This window comes from Hemitrygon akajei, chromosome 20 (assembly GCF_048418815.1).
Source record: "Hemitrygon akajei chromosome 20, sHemAka1.3, whole genome shotgun sequence".
NCBI lineage: Eukaryota > Metazoa > Chordata > Chondrichthyes > Myliobatiformes > Dasyatidae > Hemitrygon > Hemitrygon akajei.
In genome coordinates this window covers 11,667,703-11,684,384 of record NC_133143.1, presented here as the reverse complement: position 1 = coordinate 11,684,384, position 16,682 = coordinate 11,667,703, and the positions used below count along the sequence as shown (strand labels likewise).

At 44.7% G+C, this 16,682-nt stretch overlaps 1 protein-coding gene across 2 annotated transcripts in view; it reads right to left on the bottom strand.

The window, feature by feature from the left end:
- LOC140742217 (solute carrier family 22 member 23-like) overlaps positions 1-13,836 on the bottom strand; it is a 106,755-nt gene extending 92,919 nt beyond the window's left edge. The window contains exon 1 of one of the 2 annotated variants that reach the window (XM_073073045.1): positions 13,030-13,836. In XM_073073045.1, the coding sequence (XP_072929146.1) occupies positions 13,030-13,332 (303 nt within the window). In that variant the 5' untranslated portion in view covers positions 13,333-13,836. The remainder of the gene's footprint in view (positions 1-13,029) is intronic. The other variant, XM_073073046.1, reaches the window with a different exon arrangement.
- Between the last annotated feature and the right edge of the window lie 2,846 nt (positions 13,837-16,682).

Sequence of the window (16,682 nt, the reverse complement as noted above, 5' to 3'; positions counted from 1 at the left end):
CAAAGAAGTCTGGCCTGCTTTTTCCAGCGGAGGTTTGCTTTGTATTCCTCGAAGACATTGTTGAAAACTTTCTTTCGCTGTGGTTGTAGGTACTCTGGTTTTTGACCAATGGAAACAGCACCACACCGCTGCGGAAATGGAAATAGTATACCGTTTCCTCTTTGCTTGCTCTCTGTAGGTGTGTCCTGTGCGTGCCCAGTAGGAGGAGATTTGCGCAAATACCCGTTTTAACGTGGACGGAGGTATTTTCAAAAACGCCTGGTGTGTGGACGCCTATCGTTTTCACACAAAACCGGCATTTCCAAAATTATCCGGTCTAGTATGGATGTAGCCTCAATCTCCCTGCCCCCATCTCTGGAGACAAACTGTCTACTGGTATCTTACAAGCTTACTGAATCTCACAGCTATTTACACTTCCTCCCGTGCTGTTACCTGTAATAATACCATTCCCTTTTCTTAGTTCCTCCATTTCCACTGCATCTGTTCCCAAGAAAAGGCTTTCCTTTCTAGAACAGAGATATCCTCTTTCCTCAAATAACAGGGCTTCTCTTCCCCCACCAGCGATACTGTCCTCGCCTGCATCTGCTCCATTTCTCAGACATGTTGGAATGGGAATTGGAATTAAAATGAGTGGCCATTCGGAAATGCTGCTTGTTGTGGACAGGGAGAAAGGACTCGACAAAGCAGTTCCCCAATCCACGTCAGGTCTGACCAACGTAGAGGAAGCCACATCGGGAGCACCAACTACGGCAGCTAACCCCAACTGGTTTGCAAGTGAAGCGTTGCATCACCTGGAAGGTTTGTTTGGGCCCTGAAGGGAAGTGAGGGAGGAGGTGAACGAGGTAGTACTTCACTTGAAGGGATAAGTGGAGGGAGATTAGGCAGAAGGGACAAATAGATAAGGGGATCACAGAGAGCGGAGAGTGGGGGGCATTCTAAATGTTCCTGCTGCAACCTCCTGTATGTCAGTGAGACCCAATGTGGATTGGGGCACTACATTGCCAAGCACCTTTGCTCCATCTGCAACAAGCAAGATGGACAAACACTTTAATTACAATCCCCATTCCCATATTTTGGTTCATAGCCTCCTGATAACATGATCATAGATTTCTCTGACTTCCAGTAATTTCCCCCCTCATTCTATCACCTACTCCTGGTGCACCTCCTCCATCCCCTTCTCCTTCCCTATCAGATTCCTTCTTCTCCAGCCCTTTATCTTTTCCACCTGTGATGATCTCCCAGCTTTTCACTTCATTCCTCCCCAACCTGGTTTCACCTATCACCTTCTAGTTGGTACTCCTTCCCCTCACTCCACCTTAATCTGGCTTCCTCCTTGAGGGGTCTCAGGGCAAAATGTCAATTGTTTATTCATTTCCATGGATACTGCCTGACCTGCTGAGTTCCTCCAGCATTTTGTGTGTTTCAGAGCATTTCCAGAGTAATCAACCACAACGATGATCTTCACCACACAAATAAGAAACATTCAGTTGTGTTTGAAGTAAATACTCTTTCCCTAATAGTCCTAAATCTATTTACTGAGACCTCTCATTAAGCCAAGAAAAACACAAGGAAAGTGTGCTCCAATCAGCACGATACTTCAGTGTTTCACAATATTCAAGTATAATGTTTTGATGCACATCTACACATACACATTCATTGCTGTCACAGTAACTATCAAGTGCACATTAAATCAGAGATTGTCCCCAGCTAACAAAATATTTTCAACACAAGAGATTCTGCAAATGCTGGAAATCCAGAGTAACACACACAAAATCCTAGAGGAACTCAGCAGGTCAAGCAGCAATCTACGGGGAGGAATAAAGGGGAATAAGAACAACATCATTAAACTATTTGTAAGCTGGATCATTAGAAAGACTGAGTTCCACATTTCTGCAACCATAACCCACACTCAGAAGGTGCTGAAGCCCTTTAGCCTGGTCAGAGGACAAGTGACATACATCTCCCACAGATGTTCTAATGCAGGAGTACTCTTACGTATGTGTAGTGCTCCTACTGACAGATGTACGTTCACTTAATATGCATCCCCAAAGCTCCCTGCCATTGTACCACACCACTGAAATAATGGAAGTCACAATCCTGGATGCAACATGATGTTAGATATGCTGGCATCTGCACTTCTGGATTCAAACAGTTGAACACTACTGAAGCTCAACTGAAGAAACATTTTCTTTGGCTAAAATCAAAACAAATGCTTAGAGAGGTTTACAGCTGCTCCACACTGAGGGGTGTCTCATGCAAAAACTTTCTTTTACGTGGACAACTCACCATGAGAGCCATAGATCTCCAGATCTCAGTGCTGTCAAGAGAAGCATCAGGCTTGGGCAGAAATTACAAAAAGCACCTCCCCCTGGTGCCCACAAACACCATGGTGGGACAGCATTGGAGACAAAAGACTGACATGCTGGAATCTGGAAGAACATTTAATCTGCTGGAGGAACTCAGAATTGTTTGGGGTGGGGAAGGGATTGGTGACATTTTGGGCCAGGACCCTGCATTAGAATTGAATGGAGAGGAAAAGTGGCCAAGATAAGACAGGAATATAATTGCTGAGACAGGAATCCGAAGGAATTGGTGGACTGAGACGTGAAAGACAATAAACACAAGAAAATTTGCCAATGCTGGATATCCAAAGCAACACAAAATGCTGGAGGAACTCTGCAGGCCAAGCAGTGTCTATGGAAAAGAATAAAAAGTCAACATCTCGGCCCAAAATGGCAGATGTTACTCTTTTCCATAGATGTTGCCTGGTCTGCAGAGATCCTCCAGCAGTTTTGTTTCAAAGATAATAAGTTGCACCATTGGCTTGGAGTTGGGAGTCAGGAACAGGTGAATGGAGCCAGATGGAGAAGAAAAAAATGGGGCAGATGGAGCAAGGTGGGGTGGGGGGGAAATTGTGCAGGTTCGAGACAGCTGCTGGAAGGCAATAAACAATACAAAAGGGTTGAATCTGCAATGTAAAGGAGGTGATAATGGAATCATTACAGGAGTGATGAATAACACATGGAATCTGAACAAGATAGGGGAGGGGTTGATTTAGACTGCCAATATACAGTACCACAACTATAAAGATTAGTTTGTAAACAGTGCTGGCGAATTGGCTCTTGGCTCACACATACATTGCTGCTGGACAAATTACAGATGAGCCAATACGCAGAGCAAGGTAGTACATCAAGTTGAGTGGTAACGGCTGCTTGCTCAACAGCAGTATAACGCGATTGCATCGGACTCTGAAATTCAATTCCAACATCACCTGTAAGGAGTCCATACTTTCTCCCCTTGGAATATGTGGGTTTTCCCCTGGTGATCCAGTTTCCTCCCACAGTCCAAAGACATACCAGTTAGGAGGTGAATTAGTCATTGTAAATAGTGTCAAGATTAGGTTAGGGTTAAACCAGGGTTTGCTGGGTGGCACAGCTTGAAGGGTCTGTTCTGTGCTGTATCCAACAGGTAAACTGGAAAAAAACTGAACGTTGGGGAAGGAGGTCAAGTAAGTGTCAGTGCACACTCCGGGAAATCAGCAGTGGAGGGTCAGCACCTTTCAATTCCAGAGCATTCATGTAGTGAATTGTATGAAGTGTCACTAGCATTATACTGTTTACGTTTTGACTTGTATCGTAAATGCACCATATTATTTGTCAATTTATCTGTGGCAATATTACCTTGCTTTGTGTGTGAGATATATGTACGGTGCTGCGCACCTTGGCCCAGAGAAATGTCGTTTCATTTGGCAGTATACATGTATACGGCTGAATAACAATAAACTTAAACCTAGTGAATGGACCCAGCACAGTTGCAGTCACAAGGGAGGTGATGGTCTAGTGCAGCAATTCGAATGGTCAGGCACGCAAAAGGCTGCAGACTCACCTTAATACATCACTGGCACACCCCTCCCCACAATCAGAAGTATCGATACGAAACCAAAGATATGTCAGATGCTGGAAATATTGAGCAACACGCAAAATGCTGGAGGAACACAGCAAGTCAGACAGCTTCGATAGTGGAAAAAAGTCAATATTTCAGGCAGAGACCCTTCATCAGGAACAGAAAAGGAAGGGGACAGAGCCAAAATAAAAGGATGGAGGGGGCAGTGCACGTTGGCAGGTAATAGGCGAGTCCAGGAGAAGAGGAAGGTAGGTGAAGGGGAGAAAAGGATGGAAGGAAAATATGCAAAAAGCTAGGAGCTATGTGAGATAGGTGGAAGAGGTAAAGGGCAGATGGAGGAATCAGACAGGAAAGAGAATAGGTTGAGTGAACTTGACCTTTTCTCCTTGGAGTGGAGGATGAGAGGTGACCTGATAGAGGTGTAGAAGATGATGAGAGGCATTGATCGTGTGGATAACTAGAGGCTTTTTCCAAGAGCTGAAATGACTGACACGAGGGGCATAGTTTTAAGGTGCTTGGAAGTGGGTACAAGGACGATGCCAGAGGTAGTGTTTTTTTTAAATGGACCTTGCAGGAATGTTAAACTGGAGCTGGGCAAATTATGAGCATTAGGCAGGAACCAGGAGAGTTAACGGGGAAAGGCTGATTTTGACCAAGTCCACACCTGACATGTGGAAGGCATTTAAAGACCAATTGCACGGAGCACATGACAGGAATATTCCAGAAGGACAAGGATGGCAAGGCAAGAGAATCTTGGCTCTCCATAGAGGTGATGAATTTAGTCAAGAAGAAAAAGGAAAAGTACACAAAGCTTAGGAAGCTGGAATCAAACAAAGCCACTGAAGATTATAAAATGGCCAGAGAAGAACTCAAGAAGGGAATCACGAAAGCCAGGAGGGGCCATGAAAAGACCTTGGCAAGTAGGATTAAAGTGAATCCCAAGGTATTCTATACATACATGAAAAGCAGGAGGATAACTAGGAAGAGGGTAGGACTGCTCAAGAATAAAGGGAAGAATATTTGTTTGCATACAGAAATGTGGATGAGGTCCTTAATGAGCACTTTGAGGTAAAGGCAGAGGTAGAGTTCGGTCTCTTAAAGAATATTAGCATGGATAAATCCTCAGGGCCTGATGGGATTTACCCCAGGTAATTGAAAGTGGCAAGAGATGAGATTGCTGGGGCCTTGACCAATGTCTTAGTGTCCTCTCTAGCCACGAGTGAGGTCCCAGAGGACTGGCGAGTAGCTAATGTTCCATTATTCAAGAAGGGAACCAGGAATAATGTTGGAAACTATAGACCAGTGAATCTCATGTAGGTGGTAGGAAAGTTACTGGAGAGAACAAAATCTAGGAGCATTTGGAAAGCTATGGCTTAATTATGGAGAGCCAGCATGACTGCGTGGGGCAAGTCGTGTCTTACTAACTTAGATTGAGTTTTTTGACAAGACAACAAGGGTGATTGATAAAGGTAAGCTGTGGATTTTAGTAAGGCATTTGACAAAGTCTCTTGTGGGGTCTGTGTCAAATTAACTGTTTGGATGTAGAACTGGTTTGCGCATAGGATAGTGGGTAAGACACAAGACAGAACAGTAGTTGAAGGGACTTATTCAAGTTGGAGGTCTGTAATTAGTGGCGTCTGTAGGGATCTGTACTGAGATCTCTTGTTTGTAATGCATATAAGTGACCTAGAATGAAATGCAGATGGGTGCGTTTGCAAGTTTGCGGATGATGCAAAGATCAGTAGTGCTGTAGATAGCACAGAAAACTGGGCAAGAATACGAATGGATGTCGATCAGTTGCAGATATGGGCAGAGAATTGGCAGGTGCAGTTTAACCTGACCAAATGTGAACTGTTACACCTTGGTAGGTCAAATGCAAAGAGGCAGCATGCTGTTAAGGGCAAGTGTTTGCTGAGCAGCGGGATCTTGGGATCCAAGTTCACAGCTCCCTGAAAGTGGCTACACAAGTTGATAGGGTGGTTATGAAGGCTTATGGCATGTTTGGCTTTTAGTCGAGCCACTGAGTTCTAAAGTCAGAAAGTTAAATGTTGCAGCTTTATAAAAATCCAGTTAGGCCGCATCTGGAGTATTGCATACAGTTCTAGTCACCCATTTATAGGAAGGCTGTCGAGGTTTTGGAGAGGGTGCAGAAGTTTAACAGGATGTTGTCTACATTAGAGAGCATGTGTTATAACTAGAGTTTGGTCAAATTTAAATTGTTTTCTCTGCAGCTGAGTCTGAGGGGAGATCTACTCTAATGGAGGTTTGCAAGATGATCAGAGGCACAGACAGAGTAGACAGACTAACTTTTTCCCAGGACTGAAATGGCTAATACCCGAGGGCATCCAATTAAAGTGAGGGAAACAAAGAGGAAATCTGCAGATGCTGGAAATTCAAACAACACACACAAAATGCTGGTGGAACACAGCAGGCCAGGCAGCATCTATAAGTCGACGTTTCAGGCCGAGACCCTTTGTCAGGACCGATTAGTTTAGTTAGCAATTTGATTGCTAATTGGCTTGCTACAATATTGTGGGCCAGAAGGCCTGTTCCTATGCTACACTGTTCTGTTCTAACAGAATGTCATTCTTAGTTGATAAATATCAACTCCCAGAACAATTTTCACTGAAAGCTGTGGAGACAGAGAGACAGAACTGATGACAGGGTCGCACTGTGCACTGGCAGTTTGGAGAGGTAAGAAAAGCCTCAGTGGAAGAATCATTGTGATACTGATTTCCTACTGAAAGGTCAAGAAATATCAGCTAAAGCATTGTCCTCTAAATTCAAGTAAAGCATTCAAGTGTATCTTGCATTGCCATGCAATTTAAAGAAAGGAATTAACTGAGCAGAGCAATTTCCAGTTACAGTATAAAGCAGTCAAAGTTCAAAGCAAATTTATGACACCATATACAACACTGAGATTCATTTACTTGTGGGCATACTCAATAAATAAATAATAAATCCCGTAGCCATAATAGAATCAATGAAAGGCCACGCCAACAGGGCGAACAACCAGTGTGCAAAAGATGGCAAGCTACAAATACGAAAGGAAAGAAAAAGAAAAAATAACAATGAATACATATCGAGAAAATGAGTTGAGGATGTCTTCCTTTTTTTTTAAAAGAAAGAAGCTTCTCTTCCTCCATCATCAACTCTGCCCTCAAACTCATCTCTACCCTTTTCACGCACATCTGCCCTCACCCCATCCGCCCGCCACCCCACTCGGGATAGGGTTCCCCTTGTCCTCACCTACCACGCCACCAGCCTCCAAGTCCAACATATAATTCTCCATAACTTCCGCCACCTCCAATGGGATCCCACTACCAAGCACATCTTTCCCTCCCCCCTCCCCTTTCTGCTTTCCACAGGGATCGCTCACTATGCGACTCCCTTGTCCATTCGTCCCCCCATCCCTTCCCACCGATCTCCCTCTTGGCAGAACAAGTCATCCTTGTAAGCAAAACAAGTGCTACACCTGCCCTTACACTTCCTCCCTCACCACCATTCAGGGCCCCAGACGGTCCTTCCAGGTGAGGCGACACTTCACCTGTGAGTCAGCTGTGTAATATACTGTGTCCGGTGCTCCCGGTGTGGCCTTCTATATATTGGTGATACCCAACGCAGACTGGGGGACTGTTTCGCTGAACACCTATGCTCTGTCCACAAGAGAAAGCAGGATCTCCCACACCCTTTAATTCCACATCCCATTCCCATTGCGATGTCAATCCATGGCCTCCTCTACTGTCGAGATGAAGCCACACTCAGGTTGGAGGAACAAACACCTTATATTCTGTTTGGGTAGCCTCCAACCTGATGGCATGAACATTGATTTCTCTAACTTCCATTAATGCCTCTCCTCCCCTTCTTACGCCATACATAATTTTTAAATTTTTTTTTCTCTCTCTCTTTTTCCCTCTCACAATCACTCCTTGCCTGTTCTCCATCTTCCTCTGGTGCTCCCCTCCCCCTTTCTTTCTTCCAAGGCCTTCGGTCCTATGACACTCCCTCTCTCTAGCCTTGTATCCCTTTGCCAATCAACTTCCCAGCTCTTAGCTTCATCCTTCCCCCTCCTGTCTTCTCCTATCATTTCGGGTCTCCCCCTCCCACTTTCAAATCTCTTACTATCTCTTTTTTCAGTTAGTCCTGATGAAGGGTCTTGGCCCAAAACATCGACTGTACTTCTTCCTATAGATGCTGCCTGGCCTGCTGCGTTCCACCAGCATTGTGTGTGTGTTGTTTGAAGAGTCCTTGTAAGCCTTAATATAGCAAGGCATTTTACAGGTATTATCAAGCAACCTCTTTCACCAAGGTGAAACAAGGACACGTGGTTTAAAGGGCAAGGATACATAAGCCAAAAAAATCTAAGCAAAAAGTTTGTTTTTTAAGTGCATCTAAAAAGGAAGAAGCAACTAGAATGAAAAAGGGAACTAGGGAGAAAATCCCAGTTCTTAGGAAATTAGTATTTATTTGAAGGCATGGCTATTAATGATTGAACTAAAATCAAGGATTAAGACTCCAGAAACGGAACACAGATCTCGGGGAGTTCTAGAGATTGAGATAATTGGAGAGACACACACAAAAGTAAGATGTTAAAAGGACAAAACAATTTAACCAATGGGAAAATCTCTATTCAGCATCCAATCAAATCAATGATGCTTAACAGACAAAACATTAAATTATTAATATACTGCACACACAAGTGATTCTGCAAATGCTGGAAATGCAGAGCAAAACACACAATGCTGGAGGCACTCAGCAGGTCAGGCATCATCTATAGAAATGAATTAAACAGTTGACGATTTGGGCTGAGACCCTTCTTCAGGACTGGAAAGGAAGGATCAAGACACCAGAATAATAAAGGTGGGGGGAGGGAAGGAGGAGGATTAGCTAGGAGATAGGTGAAGTCAGGTGGATGGGAAAGGTGAAGGGATGGAGAAGGAATCGGATAGGAGAGGAAAGTGGACCATGGGGGAAAGGGAAGAAGAGGCAACAGGGAGAGGTGATAGGCAGGTGAGGAGAAGAGGTAAGAGACCTGAGTCGGGGAAGAAGAGGAATAAATCACTGTAAGGAGAAATCAATGTTCATGATATCAGGTTGGAGGCTACCTAGACAGAATTATTAATATAGTCAATACGACCTATATAGACAAATCTCCCCAAAATTAGAAAATTATATCACTGAGCAAACTACAACATGACAGGCATATCTCACTATAGGTCTAGAAAAAGATTTTTCCCAGAATACAAACTTGTTTTTTGAAACAGACACTGACAGCTTTGCAGCTTGCATTTATTTTCTGCCGAGGTAAAGCTTTAGTTCCAACAGATGAGGCTCTTATAATTGAACAGGTTCTTGTATTTCATGATTTCATGGAATCAATTCCCAGGATGAAGCCAATTGATCAATGATTTTTTCTTTGAAAGGATGCTCAGTTAATTCTTAGCCTAGCTCTGGCTCCTTCACCATGATTTCCCTCTGCAAGTCTCTTGTCATCTGCCTACACTGTCTCATCAAAGTCCAACACGTTCTGTAGATCGATTAACCTCACACCAGAATCACTAACATTCTATAGAAGACACATACATTTCACTTATTTCCCCATGGCAAAGAATGAAGTTCTTCAGCCCATCTAATCCTTTCCCAAGTCTCACAGCAAACCCAGTCCTGCAACCTATCGTCTCAGAAGTAAACCCCCCCCTCCCCCACTTTCTCTTTCCTCACCTACACGAGAGAATTCATTGCAGGTAATCAACCTGGGAACCCTCACAGCTTTGAGATGTGAGAGACAAACTGACAGTCACAGGATAAATATGGAAACTCCACACAGACAGCACCAGATGACAGGGTTGAGCCTGAGTCTCTAGCTGTGCAGCAGCTCTATCAACTGCATCAGTGTATACCACAATATTTGCATATACTGCCTGCTCTGCTTCCTGCATGCCACAGTGATTAGCTACAGAAAAAAGTAAAGCACTTTGAGATTGGGAAAGGCACGAAAGAACAAGCCTCCACTCCCTAGACTGTCTATACTTCTCTTTGACTATGTTGGCTGTTTTACCAAGGCAAAGGTCCCACCCAACTCAGACATTCTCTCGTATACTCCCTCCCATTGAGCAGAAGATACAAAAGGTATAAAGCGCATACCACCAGACTCAAGGACAATGTCTATCCCACTGTTATAAGACTATTGAACAGATCCCTTGTACAATAAGATGGGCTCTTGATCTCACAGCTTACCATGCACTTCACTCTCCAACTGTACTCTGCATTCTGTTATTGCTTTTCCCTTTTACTACCTCAATAAACCAATGTGATGAAATAATCTCTTAATGCCACTCCGAACAAAACTTTTCACTGTACCTCAGTATATGTGACATTAATAAACCAATTTACTGAAAATTGGCTTAAAAAGCAGTGGCATTTAAAGGCTAAAATGGCCATTATGCTTTCCCAAGATTGAGGAGAAAGATGAAATCGCGATCAGAGTGTGTTTTAAAAAACGAACAAAAGGCAGTGAAGAATGCAGGTAAGAGCAGGCAACTCCCTCATAACTGTACTGGGAACAGTTCGACTATCGCGAATGGTTTCTGCAAAGCTGCAGTTTATTCTGAATGGAATTGAGAAACTGGGTTGTACTATCATCAAGATTCAAAGGATGGAGAGCCTACTCTTCCACTGTAATCTCATTAACATATCAGACAAAAACTCCATAACAACAGGCTATTCTCACAAAGGGAGCCTTCACAGAATAGCAGGTATTATTCACATTTAACAGAGCCACTGCCTACAGCATCAGTGACCCAGGACCAAGCCTTATCTTTGTGTACCATCTATTTGGAATTTTCATGTGTGGGTTTCCTCAGGGTGCTTCAGTTTCCTCCCATATCACAAGGACATGCAGGTCAGTAGGTTAATTGGCTGCTGCAAGTTTTCCCCACCTCAGTGTGCAGGTGAATAGTTGGATAGGTGAGGGGTAGGTTAAAGGACTGCGGGAAGAATATTTACGGGAAGATTAGTGGGGGGAGGGGGGCTGGGATCATCTCAGAGCCAACACTGACCTGAGAGGCTGAATGGGTTCCTTTCCTGTATCAAAATGTGGAAAACAACAACGTGGCCAATTTTTGTGTTTTCTTCAGCTGAAAGGGGTAAGTAAGAAGCTGGACTCTGCCGTCCATTTATTTTTTTAACCATTACAATGGAAAACAGATTTCCTGTTCACCGTGGGATTGCTGCTAACCCTGCACAAATTGGCTGCCACTGTCCCTTCGTTACAACAGACTGAACTTCAAGAACTTCACTGACTGCAAAGTCCTCCTGGCTGTCTGTCCACCAGACTGCGAACAGCACTAATGAATAGAAATCACAGGCATTCAAGACTCTAAACTTGGAAAAAAACAAAACCACTTGCAGACATTTCAAACATGTTTTGTGAACTGGTTTTAAATTACATATTATTGGCCTATGAGAATTTTGTATAAAAGATGTCACAGCCTGCACTCTGCAAAACTCAATACATTATTTCAGCTCAAGCAGAATTAATATAGCAACTGTATTTCATGCAATTCTCTCCCAGCCTAAACACCCCACCCAGGAGCTCATGCATGCCGATAAATATTAAAGGCAAATTGTGTTTCGAGGCCCAGCTACAAGAAACACCTTTTCCAGTTCCCACAGTTCAGAGAAATGATTTACATGAGAAAGGTAAAAACCTAATGAAACCTCTCCTCCTGCTCAACGTCTCAGCTTTGCTCTGTTGCACCAGTCTCGAGTGTTGGCTCGATAACCCACCATTATCCTGCTGGACGAGGAAAGCCCAAAGAAACCTTTAAAAACACCAGTTACCTTCAACCTGTCCAATAAGTAACTAACTTCCACACTTGAAGCCTTTGCTAAGAGTTTGACTCACAAAATTGGGAGCCTCTAAAGCGAGCAAGGTCAACAAGGAATCTTGCTCGAGACCTTACAGACATGTGCTTAGTGAGAGGTTACATATCCCTCTATGTGACCCCTTGTCCATTCCCACTGATCTGTCTCCTGCTATTTATCACCAGGCAACACCTCACCAGTGAGATTTCACAGTCACCTACAGTGTGATGCAACCTCCTCCACACAAGTGAGACCCACAGAGACACCACGTCATTAACCACCTTCACTCCAATCTCCCCATGGCCACCCATTTCAATTCAACTTCCCATTCTGATGTCTGTTCATGGTGAGACCACACTCGGGTTGGAGGAGCAACACCACCACATATTCTGTCTGGGTGGCCTCTAACTTGATGGCATGAACAGCGACTGATCTAACTTGAGGGAATTTCTATGTCCTTCTCCTTTTCTGCTCCCCTTTCTAGGAACCTCTCATCCTTTCTTTTCTTCTCACCAGCCCAAAGCACACAGTGAAACGTGTTGTTTGCATTAACAATAATTACATTCCAACAACGTGCTGAGGGCAGCCCGCAAGTGTCACCACAACCAACATAAAATGCCACAATGTTCAGCCCAACACCACACAGCCAACTTACAACAAAACAGACAACAGCAAAGCAAACCTTTCCCTAGTCCTCAGCTCCCATCCTCGGGACCCACAGACCACAGTCCTTGACGCCTGGTGCTCATCCTCAGTGTCCACCGACCTGTCTTCAGGGATCACTGGAGTCTAACAACCTGACTTGCCGAGTTTCTCCAGCATTTTCTGTGAGTTGCTTAAGACTTCCAGTATCTACAAGATACCCTTGTGTTGATGTATCCTTCCCTCAATGGCTACACAGGGAACATTTTAAAACCTGACACAGAAACATTTCGATTTCAAACCTCAGTTCACAGCATACGTCACGGTGTCCTTTCAAGCTTCTACATCATGGTCCGGGGTCAACAGCAGGCCCACCAGAAATGGTAATAAACCCAGAAAGCCGAAACAAATATAGAACTCTGGAAGTAGTGTGCAAACAGAAACTCCATTCACTCGCATCCTCTTCCCTCCTTCCCTCCCTGTTCAATTCCTGCCCCTCCAGCTTCCTACAGACTCCCCGTCCACTCACCCCCCCATACATTGCCACCTTTCTCCCGTTCACTCCCATTGATCCTTGCTCCCCAGTGCCCCCCATCACACCCCCATCCCCTCTCCTACCTGAGTCACGATGTTCTGGAACAGCCCAGTGTCCAGCCGGTACTCCCACTGTGTGCACCGGCACTCGCTGGCGTTGACGGGCGGCCGCAGCGCGCCGAGCCCCTGGCTGCTGTTGGCGCACACTACGCTCGGCTCGGAGGTGAGGAGGGAGTCGGAGCTGCGGCTGAGTCCGAGCAGGATGGCAGGAAGGCAACTGAGCAACAACAGCAGGCGCTGGGTGCTGCCGGTCGGCCAAGGCGCCGCCGCCGACAGCCGACGGGCTGGGACCGGGGAGCCCGTGCCGGCGTTCCGCTCTCCTGACATGCGGTCGGAACCGGCGGCAGCACGGGGTGATGGTCGGAGGTTGGGAGGAGAGGGCGCGGAATTAATCCATTGGGAGCCCGGACATGAGAAAGCCGACAAAACTCGACACCCTTGGGTGCAACCGCCCAGCAACTCCTGGCTGTAGACTCCTCCCAGTCCCGTCCCTATCTCCGCCCTCTCCCGCCTACCAACGGGTTTGGGACTCCAGCTCTGAGCCGACACCTGGTTACTAAAACCTTTTGACTGATACCTAGCGAAATACTGAAATCGAGTGCTGATTCCTGCTGGTTGAAACCTGGTGATGAAGCCTGGTTAATGAAAACAGGTCTTGATAACCCAATGACCATTACCCGGTGACTAAAACCAGCTGGTGATTAATGCCTAGTGATGACCGATACCTAGTGACCAAAGCCTACGCCGCAGTCTTTAGCTTTCTAGGCCTTAGCAATGTGGGTGCTCAGAAACAAAGGGTACGAGGCGATGGATCTGTTTCTGACTGGAAGGTTGTAACCAGTGAGGCTGCGCAGGACGCCCGTTTTTATTTTGTGGTATCGATCAATGATTTAGATGTAAATGCGGGGGAGGCGCAGAATAACGAAGTTTTCTGGTGATCCAAGAATTTCTTTACAATGTAAAGAAATTCTTGAGTCTGCAGGGAGATAATGGATGGTCTGACCAGTTACTCAGCAAAGTATTACCCAACGATTAATAGCCCTTATTAACCAAGGTATAAAATAGAAGTGGTAATGCTATAACTGTGCAGGGCTTCGCAGTAACGTTGCCGCTTGCTCAACGCGATTACTGCTCGGGGTTCTGTATGTCCTTCCCGTGAACGCGTGCTCGTTTTCCTCCCACGGTCCATGGACGTACTGGCTGGTAGGTTAATTGGTTGTTGTAAATTGTCCCATGGTTAGGTCAAGGTTAATTAGGAGGGTTACTGGGAGGTGCAGCCCATTGGACTGGAAGGGCCAATTGACTACTATGATTTAACCCTCGACGAATCACGGGAAACTCACAGTGACCAATTACCAGTATGTCTTCGGACTGTGGGAGGAAACTGGAGCGCCCGGAGGAAACCCAAGTGGTCACGAGGAGAATATGCAAAATCCTTACAGACAGCGACAGGATGCCGAAAATGAGGATACTGCCAGTAGCTGGAGAGCTGTAATTATGATGATAAATCAGGTTCCTGTTCTCCAGGCTGGGTGGTAGAAGGGAAGAATTTATGAAGTTATGAAAAGTCTTAGTGTAAAGTAACATTGGGTCAAAAACCAAAGGGAAATCAGTAAAACTCACAGAAAATGAGGTCATCCGCCCCATCATCTTTGTGCTAAAGGAGCACTGGGTGTTTGATAATATTATTCTCAATTAAATCTCCCCTGAAGTCTCCCACCTATATCATCGAGTGTCTTCTCTGCTGCCTCTTGCGTGCTCTGCATAAAATTAAAATTCCACATTTTAATAGTTTCATTTCTACCTTTGTATTGTATATTCTAGGTATCTGATGTATGAGTGTCAGGGACTAGCATTGTGTCATTAACTTCTGCATCTGAGATTAAACAATTACCTGACAGTTGTGGATCAGGGAGCACAGCACAATCTCAGAGCTGTGATATCTAATTCTTCATGTAGATTTGAGCTGTTGCCATGGTGTCAGATAGATGATAATCCAATTCATTCCAGGCTCTGACTCACTAATACTATATGATTGGTTTATGCTGATACAAGAGCATTTTGGCACTACAGGAATTCACCACAGCCCATTTCAGTCACAGTCACAAAAATATCTTTTTCTCATATTTATTGCTCTGTGATTTTCTTATGACTGGGAAGGAGGCCATTCAGCCCATTTCAGAGTGATTCTATCAGTCTAATTTCCACAGTAACTTACTTTCTTTCTCTCATGTCCATCAACTCATCACCTACACCAGGGGACAGTTGTGTTCAATGACCTGCCTGGGAGAAAACCTGAGTTACCAGACAATTAAAAGTCACATTTTTAAACTAACAGTGAATTGATTGAGCAGGTTAACTGGTAAAAACAAGACAGTGAATTTTAACACATTATAAGTATATTGGGTTTCTTTAGTCCTTCATCCCAAAACAAGACATGTTCAGTGTGGTACAGGTACAGTGAAGAACACCTGCTTGTAGCAGCATCACAGGCACGTGAGTACAGCCAGCACATGGCATGTGTCTGTGGGGCATGGTCATAGTGACCATGACTTCTTGTGAGCTTCGTCAATTTGTGCCGGTGAGGGAAGTTGGCAAGATCCTACGGCTACGGGGTCTGAATGGAAAATGGGGCACTCTTCCAAAAGAATGCAGCTGCAAGAAAGGGAAAGTCCTTCATTGCCACAATGAGCATAAGGCATTGGCAGGGTGTTGGTCCCAACTCTATTCAGCCATCTCGACCTCAATATTCCCTGATTTCCAAGAATCTCTCAGTCTCTGTCTTGAAGAGAACAACCAACCAGGGACCACTGGTACAGGGAACTCTGTTAATGAGACAAGCAGACACAAGAGTGGTCTCCAACCTTCATCCACCTTTCCTTTCATACTGTTTCATCTGCCTTGCATTTTTTCCTCTTTGTCTGCCTCCATCCCTCTGCCACTGTCTCCCAACTCAACCACTCTCTCCTCCTCCCTGTATCAATCTGCCTTTCATCAGTCCACCAATCACCTCAGGCTCCTATCTCACTACTCTCCTGCTCCTCTTTATCCTGGCCACCTTCCTTTTCCACTCTCAGTCAGAAGTCTAAAACATTGGGAATTCTTTTCCCTCCACAGATGCTGCTTGACCCGCTGAGTACTTTCAGCAGATTATTTGTAGCTGATAATGAGACAAGATCCTTGGCCTTGAAACCAGAATGGCCATTGGAGATTGTCACACTGTTGCAGGGAGAGTTAGTGCTGTCCTTTACAAGCAGCACAGCCATTGGATGGTGAACGCTGGAAGCTCTTCCTCTCAGTCTAGTTTAGAGGCGTGTGACCCTGGCTCCATTGTGAACAGTTAACCAGTAAAGTCTTTGCCAAAACAGCTTTGATTTACATGGGTCTTCCTTGCAGAATAAATAAGCATAATTTTCTTTCAGAGGTTTATAGTCACCACTTTGTAACTTCCCTGAAGCACTTTCTTGGCAACAGAGAGGTTTTTTGAAGTAAACAACAAATACAAATATTTGTGCCTTGTTTTCTGCAGATTGATATCATAAAGGAGATTCTGTAAGTCATTGCTCAATTATTAAGTAATCAGTTTTTGTTGACAGCTCTTGAAGTGTTCATGTTTTCAGCAATTACCACTTAAAACCATTGCCAACTCAACAGTGTATAGCAGTGGTTCACAACAG